The sequence below is a fragment of the Natator depressus genome, chromosome 2, assembly GCF_965152275.1.
Source record: "Natator depressus isolate rNatDep1 chromosome 2, rNatDep2.hap1, whole genome shotgun sequence".
Classification (NCBI taxonomy): domain Eukaryota; kingdom Metazoa; phylum Chordata; order Testudines; family Cheloniidae; genus Natator; species Natator depressus.
This window is the reverse complement of record NC_134235.1, coordinates 240,669,217-240,685,739: the sequence shown is the minus strand read 5'-3', so window position 1 is coordinate 240,685,739 and position 16,523 is coordinate 240,669,217. Positions and strand designations below refer to the sequence as shown.

Below are 16,523 nucleotides of genomic sequence, written 5' to 3'. Positions count from 1 at the left end.
CCATAGACGGAACCCATATCCCTATCTTGGCACCGGAGCACCAAGCCGGCGAGTACATAAACCGCAAGGGGTACTTTTCAATAGTGCTGCAAGCTCTGGTGGATCACAAGGGACGTTTCACCAACATCAGCGTGGGATGGCCGGGAAAGGTACATGACGCTCGCATCTTCAGGAACTCTGGTCTGTTTCAAAAGCTGCAAGAAGGGACTTTATTCCCAGACCAGAAAATAACTGTTGGTGATGTTGAAATGCCTATATGTATCCTTGGGGACCCAGCCTACCCCTTAATGCCATGGCTCATGAAGCCGTACACAGGCAGCCTGGACAGTAGTCAGGAGCTGTTCAACTACAGGCTGAGCAAGTGCAGAATGGGGGTAGAATGTGCATTTGGACATTTAAAGGCGCGCTGGCGCAGTTTACTGACTCGCTTAGACCTCAGCGAAACCAATATTCCCACTGTTATTACTGCTTGCTGTGTGCTCCACAATATCTGTGAGAGTAAGGGGGAGACGTTTGAGGCAAATCGCCTGGCTGCTGGTTACGCGCAGCCAGACACCAGGGCGGTTAGAAGAGCACAGGAGGGCGCGGTACGCATCAGAGAGGCTTTGAAAACCAGTTTCATGACTGGCCAGGCTACGGTGTGAAAGTTCTGTTTGTTTCTCCTTGATGAAACCCCCCGCCCCTTGGTTCACTCTACTTCCCTGTAAGCTAGCCACCCTCTCCTCCTCCCTTCGATCACCGCTTGCAGAGGCAATAAAGTCATTGTTGCTTCACATTCATGCATTCTTTATTCATTCATCACACAAATAGGGGGATGACTACCAAGGTAGCCCAGGAGGGGTGGTGGAGGAGGGAAGGAAAATGCCACACAGCACTTTAAAAGTTTACAACTTTAAAATTTATTGAATGACAGCCTTCTTTTTTTTGGGGCAATCCTCTGTGGCGGAGTGGCTGGTTGGCCGGTGGCCCCCCCACCGCGTTCTTGGGCGTCTGGGTGTGGAGGCTATGGAACTTGGGGAGGAGGGCGGTTGGTTACACAGGGGCTGTAATGGCAGTCTGTGCTCCAGCTGCCTTTGCTGCAGCTCAACCATACACTGGAGCATACTGGTTTGGTCCTCCAGCAGCCTCAGCATTGAATCCTGCCTCCTCTCATCACACTGCCGCCACATTCGAGCTTCAGCCCTCTCTTCAGCCCGCCACCTCTCCTCCCGGTCCTTTTGTGCTTTCCTGCAGTCTGACATTATTTGCCTCCACGCATTCGTCTATGCTCTGTCAGTGTGGGAGGACAGCATGAGCTCGGAGAACATTTCATCTCGAGTGCGTTTTTTTTTCTTTCTAATCTTCACTAGCCTCTGGGAAGGAGAAGATCCTGTGATCATTGAAACACATGCAGCTGGTGGAGGAAAAAAAAAGGGACGGCGGTATTTAAAAAGACACATTTTATAAAACACTGGCTACACTCTTTCAGGGTAAACCTTGCTGTTAACATTACATACATAGCACATGTGCTCACGTTACAAGGTTGCATTTTGCCTCCCCCCACCGCGTGGCTACCCCCTCAACCCTCCCCCCTCCCTGTGGCTAACAGGGGAACATTTCTGTTCAGCCGCAGGCAAACAGCCCAGCAGGAATGGGCTCCTCTGAGTGTCCCCTGAAGAAAAGCACCCTATTTCAACCAGGTGACCATGGATTATATCTCACTCTCCTGAGGATAACACAGAGAGATAAATAACGGATGTTGTTTGAACGCCAGCAAACATACACTGCAATGCTTTGTTGTACAATGATTCCTGAGTACGTGTTACTGGCCTGGAGTGGTAAAGTGTCCTACCATGAAGGACGCAATAAGTCTGCCCTCCCCAGAAACCTTTTGCAAAGGCTTTGGGAGTATATCCAGGAGAGCCGCGAATGCCAGGGCAAAGTAATCCTTTCACATGCTTGCTTTTAAACCATGTATAGTATTTTAAAAGGTACAGTCACCGGAGGTCCCTTCTCTGCCTGCTGGGTCCAGGAGGCAGCCTTGGGTGGGTTCGGGGGGTACTGGCTCCAGGTCCAGGGTGAGAAACAGTTCCTGGCTGTCGGGAAAACTGGTTTCTCCGCTTGCTTGCTGTGAGCTATCTACAACCTCCTCATCATCATCTTCTTCTTCGTCCCCAAAACCTGCTTCCGTATTGCCTCCATCTCCATTGAAGGAGTCAAACAACACGGCTGGGGTAGTGGTGGCTGAACCCCCTAAAATGGCATGCAGCTCATCATAGAAGCGGCATGTTTGGGGCTCTGACCCGGAGCGGCCGTTCGCCTCTCTGGTTTTCTGGTAGGCTTGCCTCAGCTCCTTCAGTTTCATGCGGCACTGCTTCGAGTCCCTGTTACGGCCTCTGTCCTTCATGCCCTGGGAGATTTTGACAAAGGTTTTGGCATTTCGAAAACTGGAACGGAGTTCTGATAGCACGGATTCCTCTCCCCATACAGCGATCAGATCCCGTACCTCCCGTTCGGTCCATGCTGGAGCTCTTTTGCGATTCTGAGACTCCATCATGGTCACCTCTGCTGATGAGCTCTGCATGGTCACCTGCAGCTTGCCACGCTGGCCAAACAGGAAATGAGATTCAAAAGTTCGCGGTTCTTTTCCTGTCTACCTGGCCAGTGCATCTGAGTTGAGAGTGCTGTCCAGAGCCGTCAAAATGGAGCACTCTGGGATAGCTCCCGGAGGCCAATACCGTCGAATTGTGTCCACAGTACCCCAAATTTGACCCGGCAAGGCCGATTTAAGCGCTAATCCACTTGTCAGGGGTGGAGTAAAGAAATCGATTTTAAGAGCCCTTTAAGTCGAAATAAAGGGTTTCATCGTGTGGACGGGTGCAGGTTTACATCGATTTAATGCTGCTAAATTCGACCTAAAGTCCTAGTGTAGACCAGGGCTAAGGTGCCACAAGTACTCCTTATCTGAATTTGTGTTTACTTATCTAAACTGAACCTTTCCCAGTTTGCCCTGTACTAGTGTGGTATGTACAGACACAGGTCTCAATCCTCTATATACTTGAGACCATATTTAACTTGCTCATATAAGTAGACTCCCGGAACACAAAGAGGATTCAAATGAGAGCAAAATTATGCACATGCTACAGTGTTTGTAGAGTATGGGGCCACAGAAAAGAAAAGAACAGAACAGAAAAGAAAATCTAAACCTAAAAGACATCTGCTCAGAACAATAACCACCAAAACAGTTGTTGAAAAAGTGCAGAGTTACCCATGACAATGAGCTTCTCTGCTATTTTTAAAACAATTTAATTGCTGCATTTTGAGGGAGTATAAAAAGAAAATAATAAAACTTTTGTGGCAAAATGCATTTTCTTTTGTATTCATGCCCAAAATAATGGGTTGCTCTGTGATACCAATAATTTTAAAATGTTAATTTTATTCTGCATCAGTTGCAAGCTAATAAAGTTGGGGAGTGTTTTTGTTAGGTTGTGGGTTTGGGTTTTTTTTTTTTTTTTTTTTTTACAATTGATCATTTAGAAGATATAGCATGACTGTTTATCAATAAGCTAACAGAATGCATAATGTGACATTATTCTGTTAAACACTGACCAACAAATTAATGTTATTAAATATGTACGAATTACAAAGTGACTCATGTTTTTGAACCATGTGTGTCCTTGTCAGGTAAGCTGTCAGCAACTATTTTATCAGATACACTTATTTAAATGGGTGCAATCAAAGCAAAAAAGGAACAACAACAACAAAAAGCCAGTTCATCAAAGCATTGTGAGAACTGGCTAGATAACAAAAATAACAGTAATTACTATTATTAGATATTTTGTACCGTACATGACATAATACCAAATGAAACTGGTGTCAGAAAATCAAAATGCTCTGTGGCTGTTCCTTACCAAAATAAAAACTTCATCAATTGGAACCAGTTTCTACCTTAGAGCCTAGCACAATTCCCAGTATATAAGATGAACATCTTTTCAGAACTATTGTTTGGCAAATTATCACTCTGATTACTCTGCTTATATGTTATGCCCCTTTTCTCCTAAGTGACTGTCTTGTCTACTTTGACTGTAAGCCCTTTAGGGGCAGGGACCACCTATTACTTTATGCTTGCTTAGTGCCTGCCATAATGGGAGCTTGTTCTTGTTTTACCCTGGTATGTTACCACAATAATAACAATAGTGCCTAAGGTCAGACATCAAATTCCATATTTAGGTATCTAAATCAATGATACTAAGTACCTGTAGCTCCCTACTGAAGGACCAGTGGTTTCACCGATGTCTAGGATTTCTCCCAGCATCAGAATCAACTACTCTCTCACTTTATAGATGGGTCCTGTAGTGGAAAAGCTGTGTGGGGAAAACAGAGACAGCAAAGCATAGGCTGCAGAGATGCATGTTCTGCGGATAAACAGTTTCCAGGCTTGTCAATGTGGCACTTAAAATTTTAAAAATCAAGAAGGAAACTTACTTAAAAGCTGGTATGAAATCCATATTAAATGTGGTCACCAATGATTTTACAGTGCCTAGCACAATGGGGTCCTAGTGCATGACCAGGGTCCTATGTGATATGCTGAGAGAAACACTGAACAATTCCCAGTACAACTAGTCAAAACCAAAATAGGCCAAAATGCCCTTTATTCCATGCACCTGCTAAATATAAACTCAGAATTCTGACCTGCTAAAAACAATGCAGTCACCAATCTCAAAGTAGTACAGAATTTCATGTAGACATGACACATTTGCAACATCCAGATTTCAAACCTCTCCTTCCTGTAGTATCTATGAAACGACCCTTACCATAAAAAAATCACCCACTTCTGTAAGTCCCTTCTTCCTCTCTCCCATACACATCAGTTCCTAAAACATTTCCTCACCTCTCCAGAATGATCAATATCCTTTCCACCACCCTACAAAGGCCAGAGATTCAATCGCCTTCCCTGCCACCTACCACTCTCCAAATCACCCAAGGTGATCTCGCATACTTTGGATAGACTAGTTAAGTGCCCTGCAGCAACCCTCCCATAAAGGACAGAGGTGGTAAAGCCTTTTCCTTCCATAACTCCCATCCACCCCAGGAGCTCTCGCCTCTTTGGGCTGGAGAGAACATTATCTCTCTGACCCCCTATCATAAAACCATAGGAAATGACATTAAACTATTTCCCCCTCCCTGCTCCCTGGCAGTTCCAAATCTCCTTGGAAGCTCTCACATTAGGTTGACCTACTCTATATCCATTCTGACCCATTTCATAAGAGATTCCTAGAGATTGTGAAATTTGGGAACATCAGAAGAGATCCTCCGGAGATGTTTCTAAAAGGATTATCAGCACTTTGCCGTTAACATTGGCCAAAGTAACAACAAAGATCCTGGCCTGGGGAAGGTCCAGAGGAATCTCCAAGAAAAAATATTTACTAAAAACACAGGGCACAGAGTCGGGACAGAACTGAGCACAAAACTATTATATTTAAATAAAAATTATCCTAATGTCTGAAGAGATCAACCATGGATTTTGCTGCAACAGAACAAGAAGAATGAATATATTCAACTAGTCTAAGGTCTCGATCCTGCAAACACTTACACATGTGCTTAAGTTTACTGCTGTGAACAGAAATCCCACAGAAGTCAATCGGAGTATTCATGGTACTAAAGTTAAGCCTATGTGTAAGTGTTTGCTAGATTGGCCAACATAGTTCAAGTGGTGGCCAGAGACAGCTCCTGGAATCATGTGGGTACATCTGAATAAGAGCAGAATTGTCTGATCTATTTAATATTGTTTGAATTGTTGTGATTTATTTTCAGATTATTCCAGATTTGGTATTTTAGATGACTGAATCACAAGAAGTGAATTGTTTTAATGGCCCATATTCTGATACCTGTATTAATGTTGAGTAGCAGTATCCAACAGCCACAAAGGAGTAGGGATTATGAGTTAATTAATGTGACTAGATGTGCAACTATCTGACCATATGTTATTATTGTATCTTGCTTTTAATTCTAAAATACAGTATTCCAAAATGAAAAAAGTAGTAATTTTACAACTGTACATTTATTTGAAAAATACATCCTACCCATGATGATGCTAAAATCTGGGCTCACGATTTTTCCTCACTTGGAGGACATGTGTGAACAGAAGCAAACAAAACATTTTTAAGACTACTGCAGGAATACTATTTAGGTCTCCCTTTCATTGAGTTTAAAGAGATGTTTAAAGTTAATACTTCACTTTTTTATGGCATATTTTGTTTTATGCTAAGCAGAATCCAAAAAGACCCTATTAATGAAGATGGTTTAATGCCTATGCATTATTATAATGGACTCCTTTGTTCTACACTTTCTCTCTGTGTCATAGACTAAGTCATTAATCAATGGGTGCTGAAAAATAATTGTCTAGTTCTTAACAATCTTCTATTGTTGAAACATTTGGAATTTTAAGATAAAGATGTACTGGCTGTTCTGTAAAAAAAAAAAAAAAAAATGTGGTTTAAGATTACCCTTCATGGAAGTGTGGGCTTATTGTTAGAAATGCAAAGCAGATGACCTGGTTTTAATGTGTTTCAGTGCACTGTTGTTCAATTGCCTATTCAAATTGTGCTGGAAAAGTAGACTTCATTAATGTCATGAAATAATGATTTTGTGTGTTATTTTATTGTACTGGCACATTAATTAAATGGCAAAGCATCACAGCATTACACAGAGTTTAAAAATAGAAGTATAAAATCTTTTTTGTAGTAATAATAATAATAATGATAACTCTTAGTCCATTTAATACTATTTAAGAATTCTATGCATTTCATATGCCTATCTATGATGCAAGCTATAAATAAAAGGTGTAAATCTCAAAGTGATTACAGGTCAGCTGGGAATACATGGCTACATAAAGCTATTTTAGCATCTAAACTGGGTGCCTGTCTGTCAGCCTTAATGTATAGAGATCAAAATTTGCTGAAAACGTGTCTGACAGGCTGCAGATTTCCAGCCAATAGAAAATACCTTTTTTTCATCTGGAATGACTGCTATAGAACTGGGAGATAGAATCATAGAACTGTAGGACTGGAAGGGACCACCAGGGTTCATCTAGTCCATCCTCCTGTGCTGAAGCAGGACATTACCCAATTTATATCCTGGTTTTAGCTCTTTCAACTCACTGAATGAAGGCAACAGAACACTATGAACAGCAGACCATCTTATTTCCCTTTTTAGGTGGTTTCTGGCTATTCTGAATAAACCAAAACAAGAGAGCTTTTAGGTCACAGATTTTTCCAAAAAATCACAGCACAATACAAGCACAGTCATTCACTATGGTGCATGAGAACATGCAAATGTGGCGCTCAGGCACAACTGTGAGATGTGGGGGAAAAGTCCTCCGGCATGAGGAGCTCTGAACTACTTAGTGTAATGATCCACCCAGTGCAGATCATCACTGAGGCTAGAGCTTGGGGCTTACATCATCAGAACCTCTATTTTTCAGTTAAATTCCTTCACTTCCAGTCTGAGCCAAGGTCCAATGAAGTCAGTGGAAAGACTCCTATTGACTTCATTGGGCAATGGAATTGGTTTCTGGTTCTGATTGTCACAGCTTCAATCCCCAGCGATGATCCTTGGTGTTATGAGTATTTGGAGTACAGTGTGCCTCAGATACTTGGGACAAGCCTCTGCTGAAAAACACTGGTTAAATCTGTTGTTTCTCTCTCTAGTGGCTAGTCTGAATATGGGTTGAATACAAACTACTGATATCAACCAACAGAGTGCCCTTTTAAACTCAAAGTAATAAAGGTCTGTGTTCAGGGCCTAAGATGCTGGGGTTCTATCACCATGCCAGAACACTACATGCTCTTAATAAGGAACAAACCAAGGACTTTCAGAAGATATGCATAGACCTCTACTACTTAGAGCTACAGTGTGATTTCATCAGGTGATAGTTTCTTATTTTGGGCCAGACAGTAGAGTCGAATACCTAGTTAACAAGGGCATGGGACAAGAAAAGAGGAGGAGATATAGTGGTGGGGAAAAGGAAGGCCCCAAAATATTAGCACTTGATTTTTTAACGTTATGTCCTCCGATGGTTGACAGGCAATTCGTTTTTTTGGTAAATTTTTCTAGTTTCATTTACCAATTTGAAGTGGAATCCTGGCCCCATTTAAGTCAATGGTAAAATCCCCATTGACTTTAGTAGGGCCAGGATTTTATCCTTAGAGTTTAACTAAAATGACAATTGTAACCCCGTTGGGGGTTAAAGACCATGACCCCTTTAAAGCTTTGTCCTGAGGAGGGAAGTGCTGATTATTCCAGGAAGAGGAAGTGCTATTTGCCAGAGGGGGTGAGGGACGTGGAGAGAGGGAGAGCGACAGGGTGTGTGTCTGAAACTCCAGACAGAAGGGCTGCAGCAATCAGGCCCTCACAGAGTGAAGCAGCCAAGAATCTGCCTGAAGTCTGGGAAGGACAGAGCAGCTGACCGGAGACGCCCCAGGACAGGAGCCAGGAGGAGCTCTGTGCCAAGGAGGAATCACCCAAGAAGGACACACCGGAGCTGGACCCAGTATCACTGCTGCCCAGAGCTACATGGGGCCATGAGTACTGGGGCTTGTGACTTTGCATTGGGAATAAGGAGGAAGGCTATAGCTAGTTAAGTGGAGAGGTTGTCACTCTGTGTGGCTTTGCAGAGAGCGGCAGAATTGGGCACGGGGGGGGGGGGGGGTTGCTATGGAAAGTTTACTGGCTCCGAACATGACCAGTAGCATCCAAGACTCGCCATCGAACTGGAACTCTGCCCAGGATTCCTGAATTCTGAGTGCAGACACATTGCTCGGTGTCTGCCCTTTCAGACTGTGGTGCCATTAAGCTTGTGGGGCCTTGTGTTGAACGTAACCCTTTTTTCATAGACTCATAGAATCATAGAAGATTAGGGTTGGAAGAGACCTCAGGAGGTCATCTAGTCCAACTCCCTGCTCAAAGCAGGACCAACCCCAACTACATCATCCCATCCAGGGCTTTGTCCAGCTGGGCCTTAAAAACCTCTAAGGATGGAGATTCCACCACCTCCCTAGGTAAACCATTTGAGTGCTTCACCACCCTCCTAGTGAAATAGTTTTTCCTAATATCCAACCTAGTCCTCCCCCACTGCAACTTGAGACCATTGCTTATTGTTCTGTCATCTGCCACCACTGAGAACAGCCTAGCTCCATCCTCTTTGGAACCCCCTTTCAGGTAGTTGAAGGCTGCTATCAAATCCCCCCTCACTCTTCTCTTCTGCCGTCTACATAAACCCAGTTCCCTCAGACTCTCCTCTAAGTCATGTACCCCAGGCCCCTAATCATTTTCATTGCCTTCCGCTGGACTCTTTCCAATTTGTTCACATCCTTTCTGTGCGGGGCCCAAAATTGGCGCAATACTCCAGATGTGGCCTCACCAGTGCCAAATAGAGGGAAACAAAATCACTTCCCTCGATCTGCTGGCAATGCTCCTACTAATACAGCCTAATATGCTGTTAGCCTTCTTGGCAACAAGGGCACACTCTTGACTCATATCCAGCTTCTCATCCACTGTAATCCCCAGCTCCTTTCCTGCAGAACTGCCGCTTAGCTAATGGGTCCCCAGCCTGTAGCAGTGCATGGGATTCTTCCATCTTAAGTGCAGGACTCTGCACTTGTCCTTGTTGAACCTCATCAGATTTCTTTTGGCCCAATCCTCCAATTTGTCTGGGTCACTCTGGACCCTATCCCTACCCTCCAGAGTATCTACCTCTTCCCCCATCTTAGTGTCATCCGCAGACTTGCTGAAGGTGCAATCCATCCCATTATCCAGATCATTAATGAAGATGTTGAACAAAACTGGCCCCAGGACTGACCCCGCTTGATACCGGCTGCCAACTAGACATCGAGCCATTGATCACTATCTGTTGAGCCTGATGATCTAGCCAGCTTACTATCCACCTTATAGTCCATTCATCTAATACATACTTGTTTAACTTGCTGGCAAGAATACTGTGGGGGACTATAGTAAAGCTTTGCTAAAGTCAAGGTGTATCACATCCACCACTTTCCCCATATCCACAGAGCCAGTTATCTCATCATAGAAGGCAACCAGGTTAGTCAGGCATGACTTGTCCTTGGTGAATCCATGTTGACTGTTCCTGATCACCTTCCTCTCCTCCAAGTGCTGCAAAATGGATTCCTTGAGGACCTGGTCCATTATTTTTCCGGGGACTGAGGTGAGGCTGTAGTTCCCTGGATTCTCCTTCTTCCCTTTTTTAAAGATGGGCACAATATTGCCTTTTTCCAATCATCCGGGACCTCCCCGATCATCATGAGTTTTCAAAGATAATGGCCAATGGCTCTGTAGTCACATCAGTCAACTCCCTCAGCACCCTCGGATGCATTGCATCCGGACCCATGGACTTGTGCATGTCCAATTTTTCTTTCATCACTGAGGCCTGCTCACCTCCTCCCCATACTGTGCGGCCCAGTGCAACAGTCTGGGAGATAACCTTGTCTGTGAAGACCGAGACAAAAAAAGCATTGAGTACTTCAGCTTTTTCCACATCATCTGTAACTAATGGTCCCACACCTTCCCTGACCTTCTTCTAGTTGCTAACATACTTGTAGAAACCCTTCTTGTTGCCCTTCACATCCCTTGCTAGCTGCAACTTCAACTGTGCATTGTCCTTCCTGATTACACCCTGCATGCTCAAGCAATATTTTTATACTCCTCACTAATCATCTGTCCAAATTTCCACTTCTTGTAAGCTTCCTTTTTGTGTTTGAGCTCACCAAAGATTTCTCTGTTAAGCCAAGCTGGTCACCTGCAATATTTGCTATTCTTTCTGCACATTGGGATGGTTTGTTCCTGCACCCTCAATAAGGCTTCTTTAAAATACAGCCAGCCCTCCTGGACTCCTTTCCCCCTCATGTTATTCTCCCAGGGAAGCCTGCCCATCAGTTCCCTGAGAGAGTCAAAGTCTGCTTTTCTGAAGTCCAGGGTCCATATTCTGCTGCTCTCCTTTCTTCTTTGTGTCAGGATCCTGAACTTGACCATCTCATGGTCACTGCTGGCCAGGTTTTACCACTCCCCCTATCATTTCCCCTGTTGTTTTTCTCCTTTCATCACTCTGTAAATAAATATTTCCCTTTCCTATATACATTGTACTGTTTGGGGCGGGGGGGAAGTGGGTATTCACCTGGGGTGGGGGTTGGAACAGGTGACCCTGGAGTGGAAGAGATGTTCCGTGTTGCATTCCTGCATGCACCTTTTCTTGGCCAGAGCTGCCTGCAGAGCAGACTCCATTTTGGCCACGAGAGTGCTAAAGTTACACACTATAATAGCAACAACTTGAAGGTACTTCCTGTTAAATTAGTATTAGCTATTAAATAAAAACCCAAAGCCTTAAATAAAAACCCAAAGCCAAAGGCAGTATAATTTTTAGCAAATAAACTCAAAGGCTGACGACCAAGGAGTTGTCCTTTCACATGGGTATAATTTCAAGTATTTGTTAACACTACTGTATGTTTGTTCCTTCCCTTCTTCCTATGGCTGTTTATTTATTCATGGTTAAAGTGTGTGTTTCTTGGAACAAGGCGTGTGCTTTCTTCTATTTTTGGGAAGGATCTAGCACATTTTGGGTGCTACTAAAGATAAATAATTCAACTCATATGAACTGTGGAAATCCTAGTCTTCCATTCCTTTTATTTCTCTATTTTAACAACTCCAGAAATATACATTTTATTTTATATTATACCTATGTAAACATGTGCAATATACAGAGAGGTGTATGCGTGTGTTTGTGTGTGTGTGTTGAATACACACAGCCAAATGTCCAATCACGAAACTTCAACCTTCTCTAACATGATGGCCTTGCTGAGTAAATAAAGAGAAAGGGGAGAAGCTGCCCTCTTAAAATACTTCCCCCTCACCCTTACAGTCTCTCAAGGAAAGGTCATTCTTTGTGTCATAAATCACTAAGCGATGAAGAATTGTCTAATTCTTAGCCATCTTCTATTGTTGTAACATTTGGAAATTTTAGATAAAGATGTTCTGGTGGTACTGAAATAAGTGTGGTTTAAGATTACCCTTTACGAAAATGTGGGCTTATTGTTAGAAATGCAAAGCAGATGACCTGGTGTTAATGTATTTTAGTGCATGGTTGTTCAACTGCCTATTCAAATTGTGCTAGAAAAATAGAATTCATTAAAGTCACAAAATAATGATTGTGTATATTTTATTGTACCTAAACATTAATTAAAGTTAAAAATATCTTAGTTCTACATGGCATTTAAAACCGGGATATATTATAATAATAATAGAAGCAGATAGCTCTTAGTCTATTGAAAACTTTTAAGAAATTATTTCAATTTTTGTACTCAGCCTAAATAAGTGACATAAATAAAAGGTGTGCATTCCAAATGATTACAAGCTAGCTAGGAGTACCCAGCTATGTAAGTCATTTTAGTATCTCTTATGGGACAGAAAGCATACTTAAGAGCAGTTCAGTGTATTCTCCCTTCTACTTGACTGACATGACTAACAGGCACTAAACTTCAAACACTTGAGAAATAGAATTGGAATGTAGATCAAGAGGCAGGAACAACAATGCACCTCTTAAATAGTCAAGTATATGCATGAGAAATTTCAGAGTAACAGCCGTGTTAGTCTGTATTCGCAAACAGAAAAAGAGGACTTGTGGCACCTTAGAGACTAACCAATTTATTTGAGCATAAGCTTTCGTGAGCTACAGCTCACTTCATCGGATGCATACTGTGGAAAGTATAGAAGATCTTTTTATACACACAAAGCATGAAAAAATGGGTGTTTACCACTACAAAAGGTTTTCTCTCCCCCCACCCCACTCTCCTGCTGGTAATAGCAATTACCAACAGGAGAGTGGGGTTGTGGGGGGTGGGGGGGAGAAAACCTGGATTTGTGCTGGAAATGGCCCAGCTTGATTATCATACACATTGTAAGGAGAGTGATCACTTTAGATAAGCTATTACCAGCAGGAGAGTGGGGTGGGGGGAGAGAAAACCTTTTGTAGTGGTAAACACCCATTTTTTCATGCTTTGTGTGTATAAAAAGATCTTCTATACTTTCCACAGTATGCATCCGATGAAGTGAGCTGTAGCTCACGAAAGCTTATGCTCAAATAAATTGGTTAGTCTCTAAGGTGCCACAAGTACTCCTTTTCTTTATGTATGAGAAAATAATTTATTTTTCCAAAATAAACTCCTGCTTTCCAAGAAAGACGCCAATGGATTATTGCAAACGAGCTGAGAAGCATCAATCCGGCAGGATACACAAATGACATAAATAGTGAGATCAATATAAGTAGCCTTTCATATTGAAGTTAAGCACAGGTATTTGAATTAAAAGTTTATTTCAGAACAATATACAAATATTGGATTTATATATAGAAAACTATTGGTCCGAGATTCAAACATTCAGATCACAATTATGCATGTCTTGGAGATGAGATTCAATTGAGTAAGGTGCACACATGGAAATTCTCTCATCCAGCTACCCTATTGGATAAAGGGCACTGAAATAAGAAACTGGCTGGCTAATACTAAACGTGTGCAGGATGGAGGTGATGCTAGTAGGAAGAAAGCAATGTCTGCCAAACGTATAATGAACCATACATATACTGACATTTACATAACAGTTGGCCTGTTCCTAGTATTACAGAGGGAATAAAAGCACTAATTTAGTGCTTTGATAGAATAAAACTTCAAATATAAAAGCACATAGTACATTAGTCAACCTATATACATACAATATGGACCAAACTCTTGGCACAGTAGAAGGATGGCAGTCAGGGAGCACATTATGCCTCCCTGATACTCAATCTGCTCCATACCCAATATAAATTAGAACAGTTTGGGGTTGAAGAGATTAATAGATTCACTGATTTTAAGGTCAAAAGGGACCTCCACGATCATCTAGTCTGACTTGCACAAAAACAGGGCATACAACTTCCTTGAATTCATTCCTGTTTGAACTAGAGCATAACTTTTAAGGAAACATCCAATCTTGATTTAAATTTAACAGCGATGGAGAACCTGCCACAGATCTTGGTAAAGTTGCTCCAATGACTAATTACCCTCACTGTTAAAAAGATATGCCTTATTTCCAGTCTGAATTTGTCTAGCTTCAACTTCCAGTCATGGGCTCATGTTGCACCTTTGACTGCTAGATTGAAGAGCCCATTATCAAAGTTTTTCTGCCCATGTAAGTACATATAAACTGTGATCAAGTCAGCCCTTAACCTGCTCTTTGTTAAGCTAAATAGATTAAGCTCCTTGAACCTCTCCCTATAAAATATGTTTTCCAATCCTTTAAACATTCTTGTGGCTCTTCTCTGAACCATTTCAACATCCTCCTTGAATTTTGGACATCAGAACTGGACACAATATTCCCAAATAAAGAGATAATATAACTTCCTTACTCCTACTTGATATTTTCCTGTTTATACATCCAAGGATTATGTTAACCCTTGTGGCCACAGCAGCACATTGTAAATTAATATTCAGCTGATTATCCACCATAGTCTTTTTCAGAGTCACTGCTTCCCAGGATAGAGTCCCCTATCCCATAAGTATGGTCTACATTATTTGTTCCTAGATGTGTTCATTTACACATATTACATTTAACTGTATTAAAATGCATATTGGTTGCTTGAGCCCAGTTTACCAAGCAATCCAGATTGCTCTATATCAGTGACCTATCGGATTCATTATTTACCACACATTATTTAAATGTCTTTGTGTCATTTGCAAACTTTTATCAGCAACGATTTTGTTTTCTTCTAGGTTCACTGATAAACATGTCAAATAGTGTATGGCCAAAGACAAATCTCTACGGGATCCCACAGGAACCACACCTACTCTATGATGGGTCCCCGTTTACACTGACATTTTGAGACCTGTCAGTCAGATTTTAATCAACTTAATGTGTACCATGCTGATTTTGTATCATTTTAGTTTTTTAATCAAAATGTTGTGTGGTACAAAGTCCAACGATTTACAGAAATCTAAGTATTTCAGCTCTATACCCCCTCCTTTCCCTATAATGAGATATCATCAGACAAATCCAGTCAGATTGTGACTTTGGACCCCCAGTGTCCCTATTCTAACAATGCTCAGCACCTTTCATCTTTAGATCTTGGAAGCATTTTGCCCAGCTTTGGAAATCATTGTGTCCATTTCCACATATGGGACTTGAGGCACAGGGAGAGGAAGTAACATGGCCCAAATCACTTTGCAAGTCAGTGGCAGACACAGAATTAAAACGCTGCTCTCTTACCTCCCAATCCCATGGACTGTTCACTGGACTATGCCAGCCAAAGCATTGCAGAAGTTCAGCCCTCTTGTAACATATAAGCCCTAAGGCTTTGTGTGTGAGCAAGATCATCCTTTAGCTTCTAGTGCCATCAGCTAAGGGACAGCTCTGTTAGGCCAAGTGATAGAGACCTGCATTTTGAGAGCTAGAAGAAAAGGACTTTTTGTTTTGGCTCTTCTCTGATTTATCTGGGGTATTTCTTTTTTCCTGTTTTCTGCAACGCAAGGATTTATTAAATGACAGTGTGTATCTTGCTCCTAAACCTTTACTTAAATTACACACACACATATATGAAAGCAATTTTAATCAAACCTCATTTTTGTTTCATTTGTCAAAAAGAAAGGAAAAAAGTCATAATCAGGGAATTATGGGCGCATAGGAGAGACAATGTGACAGTTTTGTTCTCTATGCTACCAGGGAAGCCAATAGTGGCACTAGTATAATGTCCCTCTAAATCCTGTAAAACTTCACCGTGGCCAGAATAAGATTGTTTCAGTCCTAGACTTTCATGCAAAATGGACTTGTCTCTCAAGTTGCCTAATAAGAAACCCAGTGAAATAGGACTTACCTCCTCCACTTTGTGCTTTGCACGTACATTCCACTGCCAAAGCCAAATGAGCAGAAGTATAGGAGAACTTGACCTGCTCCCAGGAATTTGTTTTTCATTAGTTGAATGCAAAATACTTTCTAAATTTCTTCTCAAAATCCTCAGAGAAACTCTAAGAAAAAGCAAAACATTTTACTGACATCTTTTTTGAATTTTTCTCTAACGTGGCACACTGCATGAATAAAAAATTAAAATAAGTCAAAACATAAGACAATAATTTGAAAACAACTTACTATATTTAACCAGGATTACATTTCTCCACTACTTCATTAACAACAAAGTAACATATTGTGGTAGAAGGACTTATTACCATATTTATAATTTTATCCTTTGTGACTAGCCAATAACACTGGGTCTCTCTAATTTGAACAATCTTCTATTTAAATTTAACTACCTTCCCCATTGCAAACAACACTATTGACCTTAATGTCAGACAACATTATCTGCTCAGTAATTTGCACCAATAGTCTCATTGTACTCCTTTTAGCACACAGGCTTATCAGGGAAAGTCAGGGAGAGTGAAATCCACAGCTCTTTGTAAAAGAAATTGAAGTAATAAAACAAAGATAGTATTATTAACAAATCTATGCAAGAACAC

The 16,523-nt window shown here is 41.7% G+C and overlaps 1 protein-coding gene across 2 annotated transcripts; it reads right to left on the bottom strand.

Moving 5' to 3' along the window:
- Window positions 1-945: 945 nt before the first annotated feature.
- On the bottom strand, window positions 946-16,222 carry LOC141983273 (uncharacterized). 2 transcript variants are annotated; one of them, XR_012638337.1, is made up of 3 exons: window positions 16,159-16,222; window positions 15,887-16,037; window positions 946-1,393 (listed from the first exon to the last, which is right to left on the bottom strand). XR_012638337.1 is itself a non-coding variant. In XM_074946236.1 (2 exons), the coding sequence occupies exons 1-2, from the start codon at window positions 2,561-2,563 to the stop codon at window positions 1,263-1,265; spliced, it is 714 nt and encodes a 237-aa protein (XP_074802337.1). In that variant the 5' UTR covers window positions 2,564-2,877; the 3' UTR covers window positions 946-1,262. The 2 variants fall into 2 exon arrangements, 1 of the variants encoding a protein (XP_074802337.1); XM_074946236.1 differs by lacking the exons at window positions 15,887-16,037; window positions 16,159-16,222 and adding an exon at window positions 1,981-2,877.
- Between the last annotated feature and the right edge of the window lie 301 nt (window positions 16,223-16,523).

Bases quoted from the DNA above. Each gene is read 5' to 3' on its own strand.
- LOC141983273 (XM_074946236.1), bottom strand. From the start codon at position 2,563: ATGCAGAGCTCATCAGCAGAGGTGACCATGATGGAGTCTCAGAATCGC. The intron at 1,394-1,980 runs GTGACTGTACCT...TTCCTCCACCAG, and splicing joins AGGCAGAGAAGGGACCTCCG to CTGCATGTGTTTCAATGATC.